We start from the raw sequence: 22,904 nt of genomic DNA, 5'->3' as shown, positions 1-22,904 counted from the left end.
GGAAGAAAAAAAAAAGCGATGTGATCTGACTTTTGGCGGACACTGAGACACCTGTGAGGCTGAAATCCAGGTCCCTGCTGTGTCTGAGCCCCAGAAAAGCCCGAGCTTTTTCTTCCACTGCCCAAATCAGTGCTCCATGACACAGCGGTTTGCCAAGCTGGATGGTTTCATCCTATTGAGGCTTTGCATTCCCAGCTCTAAATTTGCACTTGAATTTTTTCAAGCACACTAATGTGGACTTTTGGAAAACAAATATCGAGTGACAGGTGTGAACGAGTTGCCTTAAATAAATTGCTCCAGCTTTAATTTATATTCTATTATTCATATTCCGATTTATTAGTATTTATATGTTTTTAAAGGGCGCTCTTTCAAAAGGGCTTTTTAAAGAACAAGAAAGCTACGCTTAGCAGTAACAAAGTTCTTCCGTCTGGTCTTTATTAACACGTAACTCTCTGATATTATCAGCCACGCGTTTCTCCTCATTGCTGCCTACTGGCACGGACGAGAGGAGTGAGAAGGCCCAGTTTTCCAGTCAGCGCATAAGCGAGCAGCCCTCCAAGCTCTGGCACGGGCTGCGGGGCTCGGGGGCGCGCAGGCTGCCAGGTGCCGCCCGCGGGAACTGAGCGGAGCTCCCCCTCCTGGCGCCAGACGCGGCCTGCCGTCACACCTGCGACCGGCCGCCCCGACGGGGCTGAACGGCGGCGGGCAGCGTGAGGAGGGACGCGGCCTCCGGCCCCTCCATGGAGAACTCGGCGGATGGCTCCCAGCTCTCGGTGCTGCCGGTCGTTATGGAAAACGTGTGTCTTGCGCGACCTGTCGTTAACTCACTTGCTCTTGTTTCAGCCGTATCTGAGGTGAGCCCGTGATGAGCAGAAATTTAAATTCGGGGATTTGGTTTGCTGAAGTGTTTCGTTAAGCAAAGAAATTCATTATGAGTGCTCATACAAAATTGCTGTTGAGTTTTTTCATTTGGCTCAAAGCTGTTCCTCTGACTATCTGTATGACACAATAAGGTGATTATTTATGCCAACAGAAGCAAATAAATGCACTAATTAATTAAAATATCTGCTCCCAATTTTTTCCTTCCTTCCTTCCTTCCCTTCTTCCTTCCTCTTTTCTTCTTTTCTTCTTTTCCTTCCTTCCTTCCTTCCTTCCTTCCTTCCTTCCTTCCTTCCTTCCTTCCTCCTTTTTTTCCAGTCCAACCAGCCATTTCATGCATACAGAAACACGCCTGTGAACTTCTCCCTGCAGTCAGCTCCTTCAGCTCCCCACTTCCACGCCAGTGATGTTATTTCACCCACACCTTGCAGAAGGGGCACATTCCACTCATTCCTGAACTGCGACGAGCGCCCGCAGCATTACTCACCCACAGCAGTGTCTGTAGATCCCTGTCTGCTGTGGATACTAATCTCAATCCAGAGCTTCCTCAGATGATTAGAAGCTGTTCTGCAAAATGTCAATACACAGCTTCACTGAAGCCAACACGGTATGGTGGTTGAAATGGGAGTCGTGGCAGCTTTCCAAATATGAAGGTCTGGAAATGTTTGAGCGATTTTAATATTGATGAATATTTCAGATTTTTTTTCTGTTGCTTCAGTGTATCAGTGTCAAATCTGTGCAGATTAATGGCAAGATAGAGCCCTAATACCATTCATGTCTGTCAAAGTTCTGGCAAATGCTGAACAACTTATTGCCATTAATGATCGCTCTTTGCCCAGAAGTTCACATAATTCATCAAAAAGTAAATATTGATAAACAGAAAGAAATTAAATACTTCCGAGTTTTCTGTTAAAATGCCCTTCTTTTACTTTATTATCTAATGTCTCCTACGGCAAAAGTAAGCAAGGGAATATCATTTCCTTCTTCAGCATGAAAGAGCACCCACATCACTCAAAAACAGTTGAGATTAAACCTTTGAAAAGGTGTCAGCAATGCATGTAAAGCTAAATTGGTAAAGTGTGTCCTGGACACCAGTTTTGACTTTGAGGAAAATGCTTTATCATCTGTCTACTGCTACACTGCCAATTCACCACCATTACTCAGTAACTCTGTGGTGACAGTTTTATACTTAACATGAAGCCAAAGATCAGGGAGTGGCACACATCAAACAAGGCTTGAATTTGGAGATGGAAAACCATACATTCTAGTCCTCATTCCTTTAAAGGACTGTACCTCAGAGTGGGACCTGTGAGCCTTCTCTAAAGTTCCATTTGTTCAATACAGTGCTCCACCTGTTCTGTAAGACAAGTTGATAAAAGCCCTGCTTTCTTGAGATCTTGTCATTCATTTTGACTGAAACCTAAAATGCTGCCCTATGGTACTAGGGCAGGTCTGTGGCACCTGAGAGAGCTACCTGCTCTCTATACCTTCATTCCACGTTCTTCACACACCTTGAAACCAAGGAACTGTGAAACTCAGAAGCAAAGATGGTGAGGGGTGAACACCTGCATTCTTTGCAGCTTCCCACAGCTGTAAAGCTCCCTCTGAAAATATGTACAACGAAAGAAAACTCATTTCTTCATCTGCCATTTCTCAACAACAGCCAGTTCCAGTCCTTGTCAATCTTCTACTTCTCCACACAGAAGAAGGCAGGAGAGAGTTTTCTTGGTTTTGCTTTAATAAATGGGTCTCACAGAGATTACAATGGTAGGAGGAGGTGCAGAGAAGCTGTGTGTGGTTGGGATATGATGGAAATTTCTCCACTATCTTAAAATTATTTCTTTCTTTAACATAGATCATTTGAGCTTATACACTCCTGAAAATGTTATTACAGCAGTCTATATCGAGTTCTTCCTAAAAAGCATCCCTCCTCTGTCATTTTGTGAAGAATAGATTTTTTTTTTTTACAATAAAGAGTGGTTTATGCATTTTCTCATAATTCTGTATTTCCCCTCTGAGCTTTGTTGCATGATATAGTATGGCAGTTTAAGTAACATCTGTCAAGGGATGGAAAACATTTACAGGTTCTTTTCATTCATGAAAGTCATTCTGGAGTTTCTTCATCCTTAATTTTCTTGTCATGCTTTCAAAAACATTACATCATTTTGTCCAAATTACCCCCTGCATTGCTTATACAAGATACAGTAGGTTATTAATTTCTGTCCTGGACCCAAAGAAGCACATCAAATTATTTACAGTCACATGTACTAAATGTTTTAGACCTGGTCAAAGTTGGGCTTTGACATGCCATTATTTGACAATTACTCTTCTATTGCAATACTTGCTTTCCTGCTGGCATCTCACCAGAATCCTACATGACAAGTGATTCAATCTCTTGATCTTCTCAGTTAGATTTACATGAGTTTTATATGCCCTAATATATAATGGCAATGCATTCACATTGCTGTGGCTAAAAGTCTGTCAAAATCCAAAACACATTGTGAGAATACGTAACAAATATATTCAGGACTAGAACATGTCATATATTTTCAGCACTGGAAAACATTCTCTGTCCTAGAATCAAAGAATACCAGAGATTGGAATGCTCCTGTGGAGAGGAACCTAACTTCCCTCCTCAACGGTGAGCAATGTTGCTTATGGCTGTGTTCAGTAATGTTTCAAATATCTCCAAGGCAACCACAGCATCTCAGGAGAACCTGCTCCAGAGTTTGTCCACTTTCACAGTAAAAAAGGTTTACCTTACATTGAAATGGAATTTGCTGCATTTCAATTTGTGCCCATTGTTCCTTGACTTTTCACTGAGAAGAGAGTGGCTCCATCTTTTCTCCGTCTCATCAGATTTTTCAACACACTGATGAAATCCCCCCTGAGCCTCCTCCAGGATGAACAGACTTGGAATTCTGAGCCTCTTCTCTTACATCAGATGCTCCAGTCTGTAAATTATTTCTGTAGTGCTGTGCTGCACTTCTTGCAGTGCATCCCTGTCTATTTGGTTCTGGGGAGCCCAGAATTGGATCCAGCACCCCAGACATGTCTCACTAGAGCTGAGCAGAGTGGAAGGATCACCTCATGTGACCTGTTGGCAATGCTTTTCCTAATGCAGCCCAAGCCTTTGCTGCAAGGGCGCACTGTTGGCTAATGTTCAGCTGGTTTGATGCCAGCACCCCAGGGCCTGCTCTGCAAAGTTGCTTTCTAGTTGGTCTCCCACCTGTACTGCTGTAAGATTATTCCCTTCCAGGTGCATGACTTCGCGTTGCTTTGTTGAACTTCAGAAGATTCTTGTCATCCCTTTTCTCCTGCAATTTACTCAATTTGCTTTGATTTATAAACTTTTAAGCAATTAGTCTAACTATTATCTGGAAAGATTTTGATTGCCTGAACTGTGTAGCTTTTTCTAATTAAACCGTGCATGTAACATTAATGATGATAATCTGTCTCTTACTGCCATAACCAAAAATGAATTTTCCTTAAAGACAGTCCCAAGAATCCTTCTCAGCACAGGTAAGATATATTTATTTTTTTTCTTAGAACTGGACCAATACATTTGTCTATCTCAATTCGAGAATCTTGAAGCTGCATTTGGTCATCTATTTCTTTTCACAAAGCCACACCTAAAGCAGAATTGATGCCCTCACCACACCTTTTCACATCACCAGAGGATCCTGATGGGATCAAATTCCATTCCATCCTGCTCTCATGCGGAAGGCTTGCTACAGGATTTCAGCTTTGGGTAACTTCAAGGAGATGAGGGTCGAGAGTTCCTCTCATCTCTCAGGAAAATGAGAGGAATGATTTCTTACACACAGTCCCAGTGTGAAGAGCTGTATGCAGAAATTTATTGCCTTTATCTGAACTAATACCAAAGCCAGGGCCAAGGCAAGCTACAAAACCCAGACTCTCATATTATGAGTTGGGACCTTTTTATCTGTTGACTAATATTACAGCTATCATTTTGTATTACAGATATTTCACAGGTAAGAAATCATAGGAAGAGACACAAGGTGGCAAAACATACATACTTCAATTCACCCTGATAGGATGCACCCACGAGGGCTGAGGATGCTGGCAGAAGTGATTGCCAAACTACCCTCTATCGCTTTTGAAAGGAGATCATGGAGAGTGGGAGAGGTGTCTGAAGACTGGAGAAAAACTGATGTCACTCCAAAAAAAAAGTCTTCAAAAAGGGCAAGAAGGAGAACCTATGAAACTACAGGCCAGTCAGCCTCACCTCCATTCTGGGAAGGTGAGGGAAAAACTTACATGCAACCTGCTCAAGGGAAACTGCTTTAGCAGTGGTGTTGCACTAGATGATCTCCAAAGCTTCCTTCCAGCCCCCATGATTCTGTGATTGTGGGATTCTGTGATACTTGAAGAATGTCACAGTCTGAACTAGGATCCAGTTCTTCTGTCAAGTAGGACAGCCCTGACACTGCTAGAACATGTAATGATAAAAATGTTTGTTGAGGGAAAAAAAGTGAGTCTCTCTTTGATCTAGCTTGACTTTGAGCTCACTCATGAAACGCCAGTGACCTTTGAAAGAACACAAAGATGGCACCACTGACAGATTTTTCCCCATTTGGCTGCAAATAAAGTTATTTGAAATAACTGCTAAAGCTGTAATTTATCAGACTTTTTCACAGATTCCACAAAAGCAAGGAAACTCGAAAGGCTTTCTCCAAGCAGAACATGCCAGTCATTTGTGCATGAATTGCAAGAGGGGAAATTATATGTTTCTTTTAGAGCTGTTGTTGCCATCATGGAAAGCGAACAAGCATCTGTGCTTCAGAAATCAGTGGAAGGAAGGTGTTCCGTGAAAGAGAGCATGTGGGAAAGCGACTTGAAATGGTGAGAGTATATGAAAGTAGCAGGAGTTCTGAATGCCACTGGGGAGAAGAACTGGAACAAGGCTGACACATAGAAAGGTGGTGAGAAAGCAAAAAGAAATGTAAAGAGGAATATACTGAAGGGGGAAAAAAAAGAGAGAGAGAAATTTGGCTAGAGAATAGGTCTGAGCAAATTCCAAAAGGGAGAGAGGAACAGAAAAAGAAGGAAAAAATATAGGGCAGATGGAAAATTTATCTGTTGGATAACTGTGCAGGTAAACGTGAACACTAAAGTTTGAAAGCGTGTTTTACTATGGAAACAGATAGAAATCTGAAAATCAGATGTCCAAGAAGGACTTCTGCTGCAGCAATGTTCTGGATGTTTGTATTATTCAAAATCTGTAAGGCGATTGTCCTCTGTAGCATTTGTCATCAATTCTAAAAAAAAAAAAGATTCCCAGTTACTAATATTTAATTCAAGAGGACTGGTTACCTCAAGTCACTGTAAGTAGAGGCTGCTCCACCAGCCCTAAGGTTCTTAATTCCACTGCGAGGCTATTTCCTATGTTACAGTGCAGCGAAGCTGAATCCAGAATACCAATTTAATACTCGAGTGCCCAGAGTGAGGCAGACACTTTGCATAAAAGTCTTCTCTTGTGCATGCTGAGCGCCTGCAGCTCCCCCTGGGAGGCGGTGGGGTGCCGAGCACCTCCAAAAGCCCAGTCACTGTCACTTGGCAGCTCTGAAATGATATGAGGTGATGAAGTTTAAAACTAAACTTACGAGTGATTGACATCTCTGCGGAAGAGTGCTTCAGTGAAGGAGCGCCACTCTTCTGGCCATTCGAATTTTGGTTTGCAGTGGTTGAATGTTTTTAATACAGATGCTTGTATAGCTCATAAACTCTCCAGAGATCATATGAGGATAAAATTAAGTGGGAAGGAGAGAGAAGAGAAGCAAGATGGGGGGAATTAAGAAGGAAAGGTATTCGAGACTAACTTGGGCATGCTTCATTGGCCTTAAATGCAAACTGTTCATTGGGAGCCTTAAAATAAACATAATGAAATAAGGATTTCTTTTTCCCAATATAATATGTAAAATAAGTGCTGAACACCTGTCCGTAGGGTGTTCTGAGGAGCAAAAGCCTAAACAGTTTCAGAGAATTTAGAAGAGCCAGACCTGAACATTTGGGAAAATACATTCATTTTGGTTTGTTCAACATGAGAGGCTTGATAGAGCATCTAAGAAACCTCCAAAATACGGACAGATGGAATCTGAGTGGACAGGCCACATGAAATACTTCCTTGTAGTTGACTGATTTCTCATTCTCTTCCACTAAGCATTTTAAACCAGTGCTTAGCAGAGACACAGTACTCTTACATTCCATTTTACATTTGCAGCTTATAGTTTTCTGACCATAGCTTCCATTTGTGTTGGCCTACATCAATCGCCCCTCCTCGTGTACAGCAGCAATAACTGTGACTGCCATGCTGTTAACATTTTAATCATTCTAGAGCATGTATTGAAGAGAAAGGCAGGCATTTTAATTACAGAGGTTAAAAGAAGAACAGATGCAGTGAGTATAGAGCTAGATAAAAATGAATGCATCTCGCCTTGTACCACGATGGTCACTATTCTTTGTCTCCAATGGATTGGCAGAGGGACAAATTCAAAAGCACAGGAAATCACAGAGAAAAACACCTATACTGAACAGAAGGGTTTACCTAAACCGGGGAGAAATGCATTGATAGTACAGTATATTATAAAGGAATACTTCTGTTTTAATTTTCCCAAAGCCATTTAGTCAGTGCTATTTAAAATACATTCCTTTGTTCAGACACAGAATTCAAAAGGCAGGTTCAAATTCTTTTCTTCGTGTCATCTAAAACAATTTTTAAACCATTTTCTTCATCATTTAGGTAGACTTTTGTATATGCAGACCTTGTTCCCGGAAAGACATTACTGCCTTTGTGTTAGCAAAGCAGTGAGCAGGTATGGAGCGCGAGCAGCCTTTTGGATAATAACACGTTCAAATGTTTTGTGCTTTAAAATTCATCAGTAAACAGAAAGCTAGAGCCACGCCTCTGGTGCTCACACTGTGCCACACACTTCAGCCAGTAGGCAGTGGGTCTTTCAGGAACTGGATCTTTCAGGCACCCTTCAAAGGAGAGTCATAAATAAGAAGGTACAGAAAACAAGGGGGAGATAAAAAAAGGCACCAGTGACTTCTGCAAAGTTTACTTCAATAGAAAACCAAGCCAGACTTCATATCTTCCCATGTAAATGAAAAAAAAAAAAAAAAGGGACAAAGACAAAAAGGTATGCAGATCTCTCAAACTGAGCATTGCTGGTAGAAAAAAAGAAAAAAAGAACATTTAATATTCTATCTATGCTTTGATTATGCATGTGAATAGCAAGCTGCAAAATATACATAACACTTCATAAATTACACATATGTAGTCCCTGTGACATAAGTACTTTAATTGAGAAATGCTTGGATTTATTTATTAAATCCATAGAAAATGTACATATTCTGTATGTTAGCCAGTATCCTGATAAACTGTGACTTTAATCACTGCATTTTCTCTCCTACTCACTAATTGTGAAAAGGTTTAGATAGTTTTTCAATCTATTTTTCACCTAACGACTAAATCCTGCTTATTTCTTTTTGCTGGACCCTTCCAAATTGTACCACATTCTGTGATTTCAAAGGATGCTGTGATGGAAATAAAGAAATAAGTAAATAAAACCCATATAAAATCTATAGATATGCTGGATGGAGTGTTTAATAGTGTGTGAGTAAGCCTTTGTTCAGCACGGCTGTCATTTACTCTGCTGCTTTCACCCTCATCCCGACCATGAACTCCATAAGCAGGGGACCATCTCCTTTGTTGCAGTACTAAAATGTGTCTGGTTGGAGTTTTTCACTGCTACTGGAGTGCAACTAAATAGAAATAATAAATAGTTAATAGGATGCCGAGTTGCAGAGGTGGGGCTAATTAGCTGAGGCTTCATGGGGTTGTTAATGATGGATTAGGAATGGGGAAATTGATAAAGCTGAATATGTAAAGGCTAATATTGTACAGGGTGATGGATGCTTTGTCAGCTTCGATTGCATATGACCAGAATTAACATTGTGCTTATCTTCCTCCTGCTTCTTCAATAGATTACTCGGCTCTAAAGCACTGCTGTTTTATGAGTCCCTCCCCAAATTCCCCCGAGTGGAGTAGTGCCAGTCATTTAAGACAGCCTAAGAGGCTGCCTTACAATTAAAATTGGGTCGGGAGGTGAAAAAAAATGTGACTTTGTGAAGGAGGGGTGTTATCAGCCGCACACTGCTCTGCTACTATTCCTCCTCTTCCTCCGCTTGCTGAAATGGAGGGATTTCAATTGATTTTGTTTTCTTGCAGTGCAGGCTGGTGAGCAAGTGTGAATGCAGCTGTGTGCAGTAAGCATGCAGCACTGGGGGACTCGCCTTGTTGCCTGCACAGGGCTGCCAAGAGCTACTGGGTGCTTTGGCTCCTGATCCACGCTGTGCACTGACTATTGACCCAAGTGCTGTGTTTTGTGTGCAAAGGAAGAATGGTAACATACTCCTACTCATACAAAGCATCCCTATATATATCACAGCTGTATTTATTTACTTGCTAAGGAAATCAAAATAATTATGCATTAATTATCATTCATTAACCAGCAACAAATCATTTTCTGATATTGGTATCTCAGTAGGTATATTTACATTTAAAAATTAACATATTTTCTTGCCAAATTCCATACAGAGCATGTGGCTCCTACTGAAATCACCTGACATTGAATTATACTGGCTTTTTGTGTGTGTGTGTGTAACTAAAGGATCAATAAGCATTCATACTTCTCTGTAGGCTATGGGCTAGTAGGAAGACAGGCAGCCTTGCAGACAAGCCACAGACAGCCAGGACAAGAGAAGAGAATTCTTTTCTCAGTTTGCCTTAGGGCTTTTGTGAAGCCTTGGACAAATCACATAACCTCTAAGTTTAAACCTTCTGACTTTCAAAATGGAAATTATCATAACTGCCTACTTTCTCCAGGATGTTGTGAAGTAAATCAATTCACTGTATGTAAGTATGTGTGGTGGGGAGACTACTTGGATACTTTGGAAAACAATGACATATTCATGTTGCTTTCATTTTTGTAGATGTTTGTGGAGTGCACCCAATGTTTTAATGTATTAAAAACTTAATGTCCAGAACAATTATTGGTTGTGTAGTGTATAGATAGCATTAAATACAAATATTTCTAGCTTCATTCTCCTATGGACATAATTTATTTTGCATAGGGCCAGAGTAACTGAATGGTCAACTGTTCCACAACCAAGTGTAAGTGCTTTGCAAAAGTTTTGCTTTAGATGGCAGTCAGGAAAATATTCCCACATTTCATTTGTTAGAAGAAATCCAGAGCTGGCATTAGTGCTGGCTTTGATGTATCCTGTGGTATACAATCCAGAGCATGCTGCTGTAAACAGAAATGTCCCCTCACCTCTCCTCTTTGTTCTTCAAGTGTGATACTGGCCCCCCGCAGCGGCTTCTTTCTCTTCCTGGGAAGGCTTGACAAAGTCAATTGATAGGAAAAAAAAAAAAAAAAGACTTACCATTTCCTTCTCTACTTAAGACTCTAAAGAAATTGACACATATATTGTACACATACTGAAGCCCTTGAAATAGTGTGGCTTTTTCTATTGATTCCTGAGGGGAAATGAACCAAGCCGAAAGCAAGCAAGCAAGAAGCAAACATACTGTTGTGTCCATAACTTAAAATATGGTAAGTACATCACACTTCTGCTTCTGTTTTATTTAGTTATTTGTATTCTGAGAGGAAGAGAGAAGAAAAAAAAACTGAGGAACTCAGTATTATAAGCAGTATAAACAGCAATACCTGTGGGTAGGATTGCCTATCGTTACCCTTTGTAAGACTGGATTTTAATGCTTGTAACTGTAAAATTTTTACTAATGTGTAATGAATTTTTCTATGGTAAGTGTTTCAGCATGAAGCTGATTTTTAAAACAGTCCGGTCAGTTTGCAAAAGAAGGTTGGTGAAAAATACACTATTTTGCTCACATTAAAAATGCTGTTGGTCTGTATAAGTGAGCAACTCTTTCATCTCCATTTTCTAAAATAGAAATTTGGCTTTGCCAAGGATTTGCCAGAGATTTGATAGGTAGAGAATCTCTCAGTTTCTACATTTAAAAAGTGTAAATAACTACCCTTCATCAGAATGGCATTTCCACTTTCTGGTGCCTGGAAAGTCCAACAGTAATGGACGTCTCCATTAGGCTTACCTGCACTTCAATTGATTTTCACAGAAGTAGGGGTGTTATAGAGCTCAGCACAAGAGCAGAGAGAGGGCTTTTGTGCTTCTCCCCACAAACCACACCCATAAATGCATATGAAAAGAGCAGCCCATGACTAGGATGCAGGCTGTGTAGACATGAGGATGACTGGAACTTAATGAGAAAAAGATGAGGAAGCTGTCAGAAGAATGAGAAAAAAAAAATGCCAGTAAGGATGTTGTGCTACACTGAAGTAAAGAAGTGAGAAGGTTAGCAGGGTGAAACCACGTACCAGGACCAGGAGTCAAAAATGGGCATGGAAGTATGGCTTGGATTAAGGCATTGGGTTGACAGCATGAGGAAGAAGGTCCTCGAGTATTATGGTATAATGCTTTCAAAGATTATTCTGCAGTAAAATAAACAAATAAATTAAAAAAAAAAAAGATTAAAAAAAAGTTGTTTAAGAATGCCTACCCGCTGTTGACACTCATGAATCCCTAGGAAGCTATAGCAGCAGCATACTGTGTTGTGGTTATGAAGCTTCTTGCCCTACTTCTAAACCATTTGCATTTAGGAGAGTTCTATATAAAAAGAGCAGAGGTGTTTGGTTTCTTAGAATAACATGAAGAACAGAGTTTTCAAAAGCTAAAGTCTCACACCTTAGGAGATGGTAGGTTTACTGCCCATAGAACTCTAATTCTCCTTGCTCTGTTTATATGTATTATTTTAAGTAGACTGTAATTGAATAATCATGTTACTTTTTCACAGAACACTTAGCACATTAAGTGCAAGAACATACAGGGCTCGGGAAATGGATCAAGGAATTTGTCAGTGTTATAGGTTGAGGTGCCTTGTTAGCTCCTCTTAAGTACATCCCTCTGGCATTTTTCATTAACTCAGTCCTTCTGCACAGAAGCAGAAAGCCATCACATTCTGTCATTTGCAGACAGTGTTTATAAGCTGGAACTCACTATCTAGCACCAGTTTGCTCTGTGACAGTAGCTAAGCTAACTCAATGGTAGCTCTCTCAGAGTTATGGCTGACTCTCCCAGAGACACGCTGCACAGAAAGCAGACTTTGCAGGCTCTCTACATTCCAGCTGTTCTCTTTCAGATCTGGGGGAGGCTGTTTGCCATAGACAAGTCCCGATGTTATCAGCTCCAGCCAAACTCCCTTCTGTAGGGCACTAATAAACTGTTGGTGTCTGTTTTGAGTCTTGTCTCAGGTGTGAGAACAGTGAACCCCTTTGTGTTAGCCATGGAAACAGCTACCAGTGTTTTTGCGCAATCATTTCAAGAACTTCTATTTGCTTGTGCTTTCTTGGACTGCACTTCATTTTTAGTTTCATGATGGAATTGTGTTGTTTGCACCTTTTTTTTCACATTATCCTTCACTGTAGCTCTTTAATCACGTGGAGCAACACAGAGTGAGATGTACTCCGTATTTTGAAAGGTAAGAAACGTAATGCCCCGTTTTTCACCGGAATGCAGTCAATGGGGCTGTTTTCTCATCAGAATTCTGCCTCTAAGCAGCAGAGCTCAGACGTCGCTGTTACAAAGAGGTTCCGCACCGGAGGGCGGTGGGCACGGCCCCGAGTGCTGGAGATCAAGGAGCGCTGGGACACAGGGAGTGAATTTTATGTAGCGATGTGCGGAGCTGGGGGAACCGCTGGGCGATCCTCGCGGCTCCCTCCCCACTCGGAGTATTGCGTGACCCTCAACGCGGGGATGCCGCGAGAGGCCGTCAGGCGCGGAAGACGGGCAAAAAGGGGAGAGCCGCGCCGCCTCACTTTACGGCCCGTTTGCGACGCGCAAAATGGCTGCCCCCAGGGCGCGATGAGGCCGCGCCGGTCCGCCGCCCGAGGCTGAGCCGGGCCGAGCAGGGGCGCGGGGCGGGATGTGGGGAACCCTGCTGCGATGCGCGGGCCGCGGCGGAGGCCGGCGGGGGCTTTCGGGGGGCGGCCCGCCTTCGGCCGCGCCCTGGAGCCAGGTGGTGTCCGAAGCCGAGAAGATCGTGGGCTACCCGACGTCCTTCATGAGCCTGCGGTGCCTGCTGAGTGACGAGCTCAGCAACATCGCCATGCAGGTCCGCAAGCTGGTGGGCACCAAGCACCCGCTGCTCGACACCGCCCGGTGAGCGCCCGCGGCCGTGCTGGGGGGCGGGCGGCGGCGCCTCGGGAGCTGCGCTGCTGGCGGGAGGAGCGGGGCTGGCCTCGCCGCGCCCGCGGCTTTTGGGTCTGTGTTGTGAGGAGATAGCGGGACAGCCGGGGAAACCGATCGGCCTGAATCGCTGTGGCTGAAAGCACAACAACTAAGAGAACGCGAGGTGCTATGCAAACGCGAGGTTGCTATGCAAAATATCTGTCAACAGGTATAAGCCACAAATTAGTACTTACTCAGATCGGTCTTCTACTTTGCTTTTTGAGATTCAAAAATGTAGCTGTGTGATGGCCCTTGGCGTCTCTGCAGTGATGCTGCAATGCTGTCCAAAACAAGATGCATTTTTCAAGGTCTGTGTGTGCAAATCTGAATTTTTTGAACTGAACAAAGAGAGGTGCAGGGGGCAAATGGGGCTTTTCCAGTGAGGTGGAATTTAAATAGTGAATTTAAGAAAGCAAGTCCAGAAGAAACAAATCAACTTGTTAGGAAAAGTGGAAAATATCTGGCTTCAGAAAATACTGCTGGAGAGATACCTTTTTTTGGGGGGGAGGGGGAGGGGGGATGGAACATTTGTACCAACAGCTTGCAGTATTATGATAAGCTCTATAGAAAAGGTTGTGATTTTCTGATGTGCTTGTGTGAAGGAAGTGACAGAGAGAGAACGTTTTTCTGCCTTTGGATCTGTTTTTAGGACTGGTCGGTAGAATGCAGCAAACAGGAGGCCTGGATCACCACACATTCTTCAGTTGTCGTTATAGCTGTAGGAGTATCAGAGAGTCCCCCAGTGCTGAAACTGGACATCAGTGTGTATCTGAGAGCCTGCTCAGTGTGTAGTACTGCTGGTTTGTTTGTGGATGAGGCTGAACCCTGTGCTTTGTGACTTTATGGATGAATATTTCAGGAGAGAGCTTTTTTTGAAGTGATGCTCATGGGCTGCTTTGGACTTGAACCTGTGAGCCTGTAGCTTGTGGAATGCTATCAGGAATACAGTTGGGCACAGGGCCTGGAGAACTGACTCTGTTCATTTCTTTAAAATTCTATAAAAAACAGTACTCAGTATTTACTTGTGTAAAAGTGTGTGCATTTATTTGGCATGTTCCTAATTTACGTCACTCATATTTCCAAAGGTTTGATATGCATGCATTTCCAATGGTCTTGACTTTAATATTATAAGAAGAGTAGATTTCGTTCTGTCAAGTTTTAGTACACTTGGAACAACGCACAATTTGTATGTTCCTGTGTTTTATGGTATAGCTTTTCAACAGTGTGAATCTTGAGTCTGTTGATTCTTAACAAATTGCTGAAATTTGGCTGTTGTATGCTTGAGTGTTACTGAAATCCGTTAATGTGAGAAGTCTGGGATCTGTGGTCTGACCATAGTTATTGAGGAAACAAGTTTTGATTTTTGCCCACGCGTATGAACCAGCATAGTTTTATTGTGTGTTCATGCAAATGTCTTAAAGCATAGATATCTGAAATATGTTCTTTGATGACTTTTTTGAAAAGCTTTTGAGTGTGATGTTGTTCAATTCTAAGCTTAAAGATTGTGAATGCAAAAATGTTCATGTCCTTTAAGTACTCAAACACTTGGAGAGATTTTTCTTTTTTGTGACCATATGAAGACTGCTTAAAATTGATTAATTCCACTTGTTTCTAAAGTTTCCACTTCCTACTGTTTTTTTGAGGTTGTATATAGTAGGTGTTGACAAACAAATTATGATTGTATATTGTCATTTCTAAGCTGTGTTAATTTTCTTTAACTTCTTTGACCAGTAGGATTTTCAATGCTTTTCTCCTTTGTTTCCTCCTTCATGGAATCGTAGAATCATAGAATGGTTTGGGTTGGATGGGACCTCAAAGCCCACCCAGTTCCAACCTCTGTTGTGGGCAGGGCTGCCACTCCCCAGCTCAGCTGCCCAGGGCCCCAACCAACCTGGCCTTGAGCACCGCCAGGAATGGGGCATCCACAGCTTCACTGGGCAGCTGTGCCAGCACCTCACAGCCCTCTGAGTAAAGAAGTTCTTAATATCCAATCCAAATCTCCCCTCTTTTAGTTTAAAGCTCTTGTCCTTGTCCTGTCATTATCAGACGGTGAAAAGTTGGTCTCCCTCCGTCTCCCTCCTTTTTCTTTCTGTCTAAACTCTTTGCTGCACACACAATCACAGAATGACCTGGGTTGGAAGGGACCTCAAGGGTGATGAATCTCCAACCCCCCTGCCACATGTAGGGCCACCAACTTCCCCATTTAATACTAGACCAGGCTGCCCAGAGCCCCATCCAACCTGGCCTTGAACACCTCTAAGGATGGGGCATCCACAACCTCTCTGGGCAGCTTGTTTCTTAAAGTCTTCCTTAGACCATAATGTGTTTCTTATGCGTTGGTAGAAAACCCTTGGCTTTGAGGAGCATAAATTCTGAACTGTGACACTGTAGAGCATCACTGCTACAGCACTGAAAACATGCAGTGTAAGTGGAATGCTGATAAGCATTTTTAACCTTCTGCCTTGTTTTGGGTCACCAGGCTGCTGCGGCACGTAGCCCAGTGCTGAGAGCCTTAGGGAAAGCAGCTTAAAGATAACAGTCCACATGAGACAGGACATGTGGAAGAGCAGCTGTCGGGGCAGTATACATTTCTCTGATGATCCTATCCATTCCTTCCCCTCGTTGGATGCAGCAGTGGCAGCACATGGGTTTCAGTGCCTGCCATGAATCAGGCCTGCAGCAGGTGTTCTGGGGGTGATGCTCAACCCCTGATGCCTCCGACCCAGACTGCTTTTGGCCAGCAGCCTTAAATTCGTGAGCTATTGCTGACTGTGCAGCTGAAGCAGAGTGACGGGTAACTGACCCCTACAACAAGGGATTTTGGAATTACCGTGTGGTAAGGCCAACTGTCTTTTGTTGATTTTTTTGTTAAGCTTTGGTTTCCTGAGTCGGCCACATGAAGCGAACATCCTCGGTACTGGCCTTGCCAGACTTGTCAGAAGGAGAGTGAAATGGGAGGGAAGGTTGAATTTCATTTTAGAAAGGCTAATGTTTAGTGGTTAACAGATCATTGCAAGTTGGGGTATCTGGATTATATTCACAGCTGTGCTTCTGGCGCTCTGAGCAGAGAAGTCACTTAATTTTTCATACTTGCTTGTACTTATCTGTAAAATGAATAATGCAGCATCTGTTTTCTGGAGGTTATTACACTTAGTTCATTATAGCCTGCATTGGTCGCTGTGATCTTTCAGTGGAAAATGGTGTATAAACAATATTAATAAAGAATACATTAAACAAATGCTGTCATTAAAATATTCACCTCTAACAGATACTCTGGAAATAGAATTGCATGCTAACTGCTGCTGGATCTTTCTTTGTAGCCTTCTGAGCCACAGGACGGTCCATCAGAGCTTTCATTTTTCTTGCCCTATAATGAAGTGTTTTCAGCAACTACCGAAAACTAACATTAGCATTCTTTCGCTCTTCAGGCTTTGTTGAACTAAAGAATTTTTTCCAACAGTGAGCATGTGAACTTCTTTTCAGATGGGAAGAAAATAAATCCAATCCTCTCCGATCCTCTTTCTTCTCTTCCCCCGCCTTCCTAGGCTAACATACATCCTTTTTAGTATAGGAAAGAATCTGTAATTGGCACCACGATCTACTTTTCTCAAATACATAGTGTGAATAACATTTTCTTGATTATTTAATCTCCCCTGAGAAGGATATAGCTTATTGCAGATTGTAAACAGTAAACGTTATGGCCAATGCATCACTTTTATAATATCAGTAAATGAAATGGAACACTTCATACACGTAAAATTATTATGGGGCACCATTTAGCTCTAGTCATTCCATCATTAGTGTGTGGGAGGAATGATTATATTTTAGTTCTGTCAGAATTGTTTGTTGGTGACAAATCCTTGTGTAGACTTAGTTACAGTTTTCCTAGATTATTGCAGAAATAAAAAAGCCCAATCGAACAGGATTTGTTCTGCTGCTGCCTGCCACAGGTTGGTCTGTAGCTGCTCTAAGCACTGAGTGTAGCATGCAATCCAGAGTAGCTTGAAGATGGTCTGCTTTTGTGTTAAAATGTCTGATAATGTTGCACTTCTGATGGTTGTGTTTCTCTGTCAGCTTGGAATGGCTCTGCTTGGTGACTTGTATCTTGTCACTTTAGATGCAACGTTCATTTGTCCTCCTGTGTGGATGACTGAGCGTCTGCAGCACAGATACAGGGGCTTGTTCCAGCCCTGCAGGGTGGAATTGTAGCCAATTTGTATTTTGTCTCACAGAAAGGTGACCTTACAACTACCCTTATTCATAATTGCGTGTGCTCTGACTGACTGTGAGTAGCTTTGTTGCAACATCCTCCAAATGCTGTTTTTTTTTTCTTCTGGGCTATTAAAACAAAGGTGTCCATGTGCTTGGCTGTAGCTAGCGGGGTAACTGCACACAGCCAGCAGCCATGAGCAGAGGCTCTGCGCAGCTGAGGGCTTCTGCCTGCACATAGCTTTCTAAAGCTCCAACTTGCTGTAGTCTTCAGAGCTGTACTGAGGTCCTGCATCTGCAAAGGACCTTGGGGGTGGGGTATATGACATCCCTCTCCTGCTGTTGCTGGATCAGAAGTCAAAATGAATTTGCATTCACCGCATTTTATTGGCTTTTCTTCAGCCTCTGGAATGCTTTATAAAAAATGTTTTTGTGATGTAGAGATGCAATTTTTATAGCTGTGGTCAGAATGCTGTTAGATGCTAGCTATGAGGTAGCAGGTGTGTAATTTCCTGTGTTTACTGCAGAAGTCTGCTGGCTTGGGAGGTCTGGAAGCACTGTTCACTAAAGCTAGCAACACGCAGTGCACCTCTGCAGAAAGTCTTTGTGGTGATGTCAGAAATGCAGACGTGTCTTCCTGCTCTAAATATTTGATCCTAATTGCCAGGTTACTGGAATGCTGATGGTAATAACCAGGTTAACTTTACTCTGGCAAGACTATTCCCTAAAGCATTCTGCATAGCTGATAGAAGCAGCAGTGCTCTCGGGAGCAGCAGCTGGAGCACTGGAGTGCAGTTGTGGCTTTGCCACATCAAGAAGCCTTTCTCTTTCAGGAAAGGCTGCTCTCTCCTGGATAAATCAACTTTTGTGAACATCTTTCAATCTGGCTTGGTAGGCTTGAGTAATAGCTGCAAAAGAATTTTGTCGTGTTACGTCTCTTAGAAATGCTTGTGCTCCACAGGCTTTTCTATTACTTGGAAACAAACAATTCTTTGCCCCTCAAAATCAGTTTTTCCCTGCATTTTGGCTGGATGATCTCTCAAAAAGCTCAAAATGATGGAATGCTTTGGCAGGTGAAAAGACATGGAGGAAATTAAATCAGTTGTGGATTCACATGCAGATTGAAATTTCCTTCTGCATCTGATTCCTTCTTTTTTTCATTGTATTTATGGACTCCACTGTTATTTTCAGTTAGCCATTAAATACTGCTCACCCAGTTAAGGGGAAAGAAGAATACATTTCTGCATGTCACACTCATCCTTTATACCTTAGTAAGATAGAACTGGATGAATAAATAAACGCTGCTTGTTCCCCCCCCCCCCCCAAGTTCTACTTTTTGTCTCTCGCATATTTTACCAGTGCAAGTTTTTTTTAATTAGTTTTCTCCACCAGTGGCATTACCTTCACATACACAAATGCTTGTGCCCAGTAGTTATTTCTGCTCTTTTGAAGAGCTGTCAGTAGGATCAAGAAGATAAGAATTGCATCAGAACTTGTACACTTGTGCTTGAGCTTCACAGTTCACATTTAAGGGTCTTAACTTTTTATTAAAATCAAATTACATTTGAGTTTAATAAAACATGCTTTTTACTGGGTTTGGCAGTGAGAATCTTATTCCTGAAGCTAAAGCATATTATCCAAACAAATGTTGACAAGTATTCCTAAAGCAGAGCTCAAGAAGGTGAAGACAGTCATTCTCATGGCTGTGGATTTGCCAGAGATGCTGAGAGAGGCTGAAGTGTTGAACGGACAGGTTGTTTTCAGCTGAACTGATGCTGAGCTCTTGTCGCTCCCTGATTGGATGTTTATGGAAGTGTGTGCTTGAAGGTGCAAAGGATGTTTAGCTGTGTGGTACAATACCGGCTCTTGCCGAATGTTGTGCCACCATAAGCAAAGTGTGATCAAGTAGCAAGTTTGCAGCACGGATGAGTAAAAGTTAGGCTGCAAATTAATTTTTCTTTCATTTTAATAGTATTCTTTACAGTGGTTCTCATTTGAATATTTATTTTGAATCTACGTTTCTGTACTTATGAGGAATGTGTTATTTCACCAATGTAGGCTTGTTTTGGTAAATTAAATGTATTCAGGTGAAAATGCTGCTTGGGATGTGCTAATAGAATCTTCTTTCGATGAGAACGAATAAGCTGCCCTGATACTGATAATTTCTACATTTCTATAGGGAATGCGTGTGCCTGTAGGAGTGTCTGTCTTGTAATGATTAATTATGTAGTAATTTGTTTCTTCCGAGTCTGAAGATTTCAGCAGAAATTTGTGTATGACTCATTCTAATTGAATGAAAAACGTTGTGGTTTCTTAAGTTTCGGCTTCCAGTGTGTAAAAAAGAAGCTGAATATGTAATAAACAGATTCAAGTGCTGGTCAGTCTTTGAAGGATACTGTATAAATAATAAAGCACTTTCTTTTGGTAGCAAGTAGTGTTTCCCTAAAACAAAAATCACAGAATCACCAAGGTTGGAAAAGACCTACAAGATTATCCAGTCCAACTATCCCCTGTCACCAATAGCTCCCACTAAACCATGTCCCTCAACACAACATCCAAATGTTCTTTGAACACCTCCAGGGTCGGTGACTCCACCCCCTCCCTTGGCAGCCCATTCCAGTGCCTGACCCCTCCTTCAGAGAAGTAGTATTTCCTAATGTCCAGCCTAAGTCTCCCCTGGCACAGCTTGAAGCCATTCCCTCTAGTTCTATCAGTAGTTACACAAGAGAAGAGGCCGACCCCCAGCTCACTACAACCTCCCTTCAGGTTGTTATAGAGAGCAAAAAATACAAATACACAAAGGCAGGGAGTGTATCCAAAATCAGAGTGGGCTGACTGATGCTGAACAAGCCCATAGCATACTTGCTTCTACATTATGTACACAGCAGCCTGAGAAGCTTTTTCAAATAAAGGTAATTGTTGGAGTTTACATCTGATCTTTTCTACGCTTAAATGATTTGTAATGCCTGCGAGTTTAATGCAGTGGCGAATGACTGTTAAGTCAATGTTTGCCCTGTGCAGGAAAAGAGTACTGAATAAGTGGGAATATTTTCAAAATCATTCTTTCTGTAACCCGGAAGATAGTTACCAAATATGCCATTACATAAAGCACAAATGAGAGCTGATGTCATAGAGTAATCAGGATTCGTATTTGGATCACTGGAAACAATTTTCACTCAATGAATCTTCTTTTTCAAAATCTTAACTCACCTTTTCAAATGTTAGGGGTAAAAGTACTTTCTGTGGTCTCTTACTCTTTGTGACATCTGTATGTTGTAGCTTGCAAGAAGTATTTTCTCTTACTCAAGATATTTTCCCTCTGCCGTGCTGTAGTTTTTGATGCCGCCTCCCAGTTTGACTTTGCTCCTTGTGGCCTTGGGAAGCCCTGTTAACTAATTCTGGTGATCCCTTTCAGAGGTCCAGAGAACCATATGTATAACACCGTGTCCTCTACAGTACTTAGTATTTTCCTGAATAGATACCAAGTTGGAGAAGCACAAATACAAGCAAACATCTAGATGTTTCCGTGCTGATGCCACTGCTTTCTCCCGGGGGTGGAAGACCACTGTTTTAAATTATTAATAACCTTCCTTTACCCCACTTCTGACTCTCTTAGTTTCCCTCAGGGTAGGCAGACTGTCTACAGCACTTGCCCTAAAGGAACTACCGCAGGAGACAAACCTGGCAGACTATAAAGGAACACTATGAATTTAAAAATCGGATCTATTTCAAAATTTGTTTAAATTCTGTAGCAGATGCTTTACTGTCCTTGAATTGTCCCTGCCAGTTCTGTGGCATTGACAGTCATTTTTACTTAATTTTTCTTCTCCCTTCTCACTTTGTGAAGGATTCGTGTAAGGGAAGGAGAACTGAGCATATAGGAAAACTGATGTGACTCTTTATGCCTGAGCTTTTACCAGAAATGTGCTGTGAACCAGCTAGATTGTACTTGTAATGATATGTAGGGCTTAGAAATTTGACTCTTAAACCTGAGTTAACTAAGAAACTCCAGGAATGGTTCAGCCTGCTGGAGCTTTTTCAGCCACAGTCATTTTTCTTTAATCCTTAGCTATTCCTAAAAAGAAGCACCAGCTTGCTCCACCTCTTGCATTCGTCCTTGTTGTTCATTTTCACTTAAATTACTAGAGACGGTTGTTTGCTTTTTGCCTTCCTTCTACTCCATTTCCCTTTTTCAGAGTAACAGTAGCTGCTGCTTCTTTTCTCCTTTTCTGTCTTGTAGATATGTTGCACTTCAAAAACAAATAAACAAACAAACAACAAACGAAAAAACAACGACTTTCTTTCAGTCCCAAAGTAGGTCTGGGTTGGCAACAGCATGTGCGTGTGTGAAACCATCCTACCAGTGCATTGTCCTCATTAAGGCAGCGTGAGGCTAATGGCCCATGCCAGCAGCTTTGTGTCTGGTTGTCATCTGAATGATTAGCCAGTAGCAGAAGCACCGTCATGAGCTGATTTGGTAAGATTGCTTTTAATCGAACTTAACAGATAGTTCAAGTTGTTAAAATCTAAATGGAATCTACTACTCGTTGGGTCCAGTACATAAATCACAAAGCTTTGTGATCACATGTGGAAACTCATCTCTCTTTCAAGCGTTTGAAAAATGGTTGTGCTAGAGTGTGTGTGTTTGTTAGTGATTGTTTTTGTCTGAAGGTGCGTTGTGTTCCCAGTTAAATTAGTGGTGAGTTTTGAGACTGAGTATGGCGCAGTGGCTCTGCTTTCACATTATGAAAATTCATGTACTTTAACAGACTTGAAAGTAAAAGTACCTGCAGTATGTGAGTGTTGCTTGTATGCGTGCATGTTATGCAGGGAGAGATTTTTCTCCTGTCTCTGATTCCCAACTGCTTTTGATTTAATGTGGTTTGTTTGAAGATACCCTGTGTGCATAGTTAAAAATAATTGCAGTGATGTTAATGCTACATTATGCTCATATTTGGATCTTGCTTTTAAAAATAGACTTCTGAATGTGAATCTCACTGGTTCGACATCTTTGAATAATTAAAAATGGATCTTAAGGAAAAAAACTTACTTTCCCCAAGCCTTTGTTGTCCTGTGGAAGCTGAAGTATGAAAGTACAAGAGATCACTTCAGCATATCTGTTCTTGATCCCTGGTTCCTAGTTTAGATAGTGTGGGAGGTTGTTGATAGGCTCTGCAAGAAATCAGATTTCATGTATTGGTAGGAGTAATTACCTGAAAAGGCTGTTTTCAGAAATAAGGTTCGGAGGACTCAAGGAAGCTGGAAATGCAGAGACCTGCAAGGTAGTGTGGGGAAGCCCTTGTTCTAATACATATTTATTCAACGAACGGAACACGTTGAAGGAGTTTCTAGTATTGGAATTTACAGTGTATTTTATGTGTCTTTTGTCCATAATATAACTTCATAAAACTGAATCAAATTATCTTGCCAGCAGGAAAGTAGGAAATGAATCCGCGTAATGACTG

At 41.9% G+C, this 22,904-nt stretch overlaps 1 protein-coding gene across 1 annotated transcript in view; it reads left to right on the top strand.

Annotated features, from left to right (window-relative positions):
- The first annotated feature begins 12,925 nt into the window (after positions 1–12,925).
- Positions 12,926–22,904, top strand: part of PDSS2 (decaprenyl diphosphate synthase subunit 2) — a 113,029-nt gene continuing 103,050 nt past the window's right edge. Inside the window, exon 1 of the mRNA XM_042880355.1 lies at positions 12,926–13,161. Within this exon, the coding sequence (XP_042736289.1) occupies positions 12,926–13,161 (236 nt within the window). The remainder of the gene's footprint in view (positions 13,162–22,904) is intronic.

The sequence above is a fragment of the Lagopus leucura genome, unplaced genomic scaffold (genome assembly GCF_019238085.1).
Source record: "Lagopus leucura isolate 7727_CA_CO unplaced genomic scaffold, USGS_WTPT01 Super-Scaffold_73, whole genome shotgun sequence".
Taxonomy (NCBI): domain Eukaryota; kingdom Metazoa; phylum Chordata; class Aves; order Galliformes; family Phasianidae; genus Lagopus; species Lagopus leucura.
This window is presented reverse-complemented; position numbering and strand designations above follow the sequence as displayed.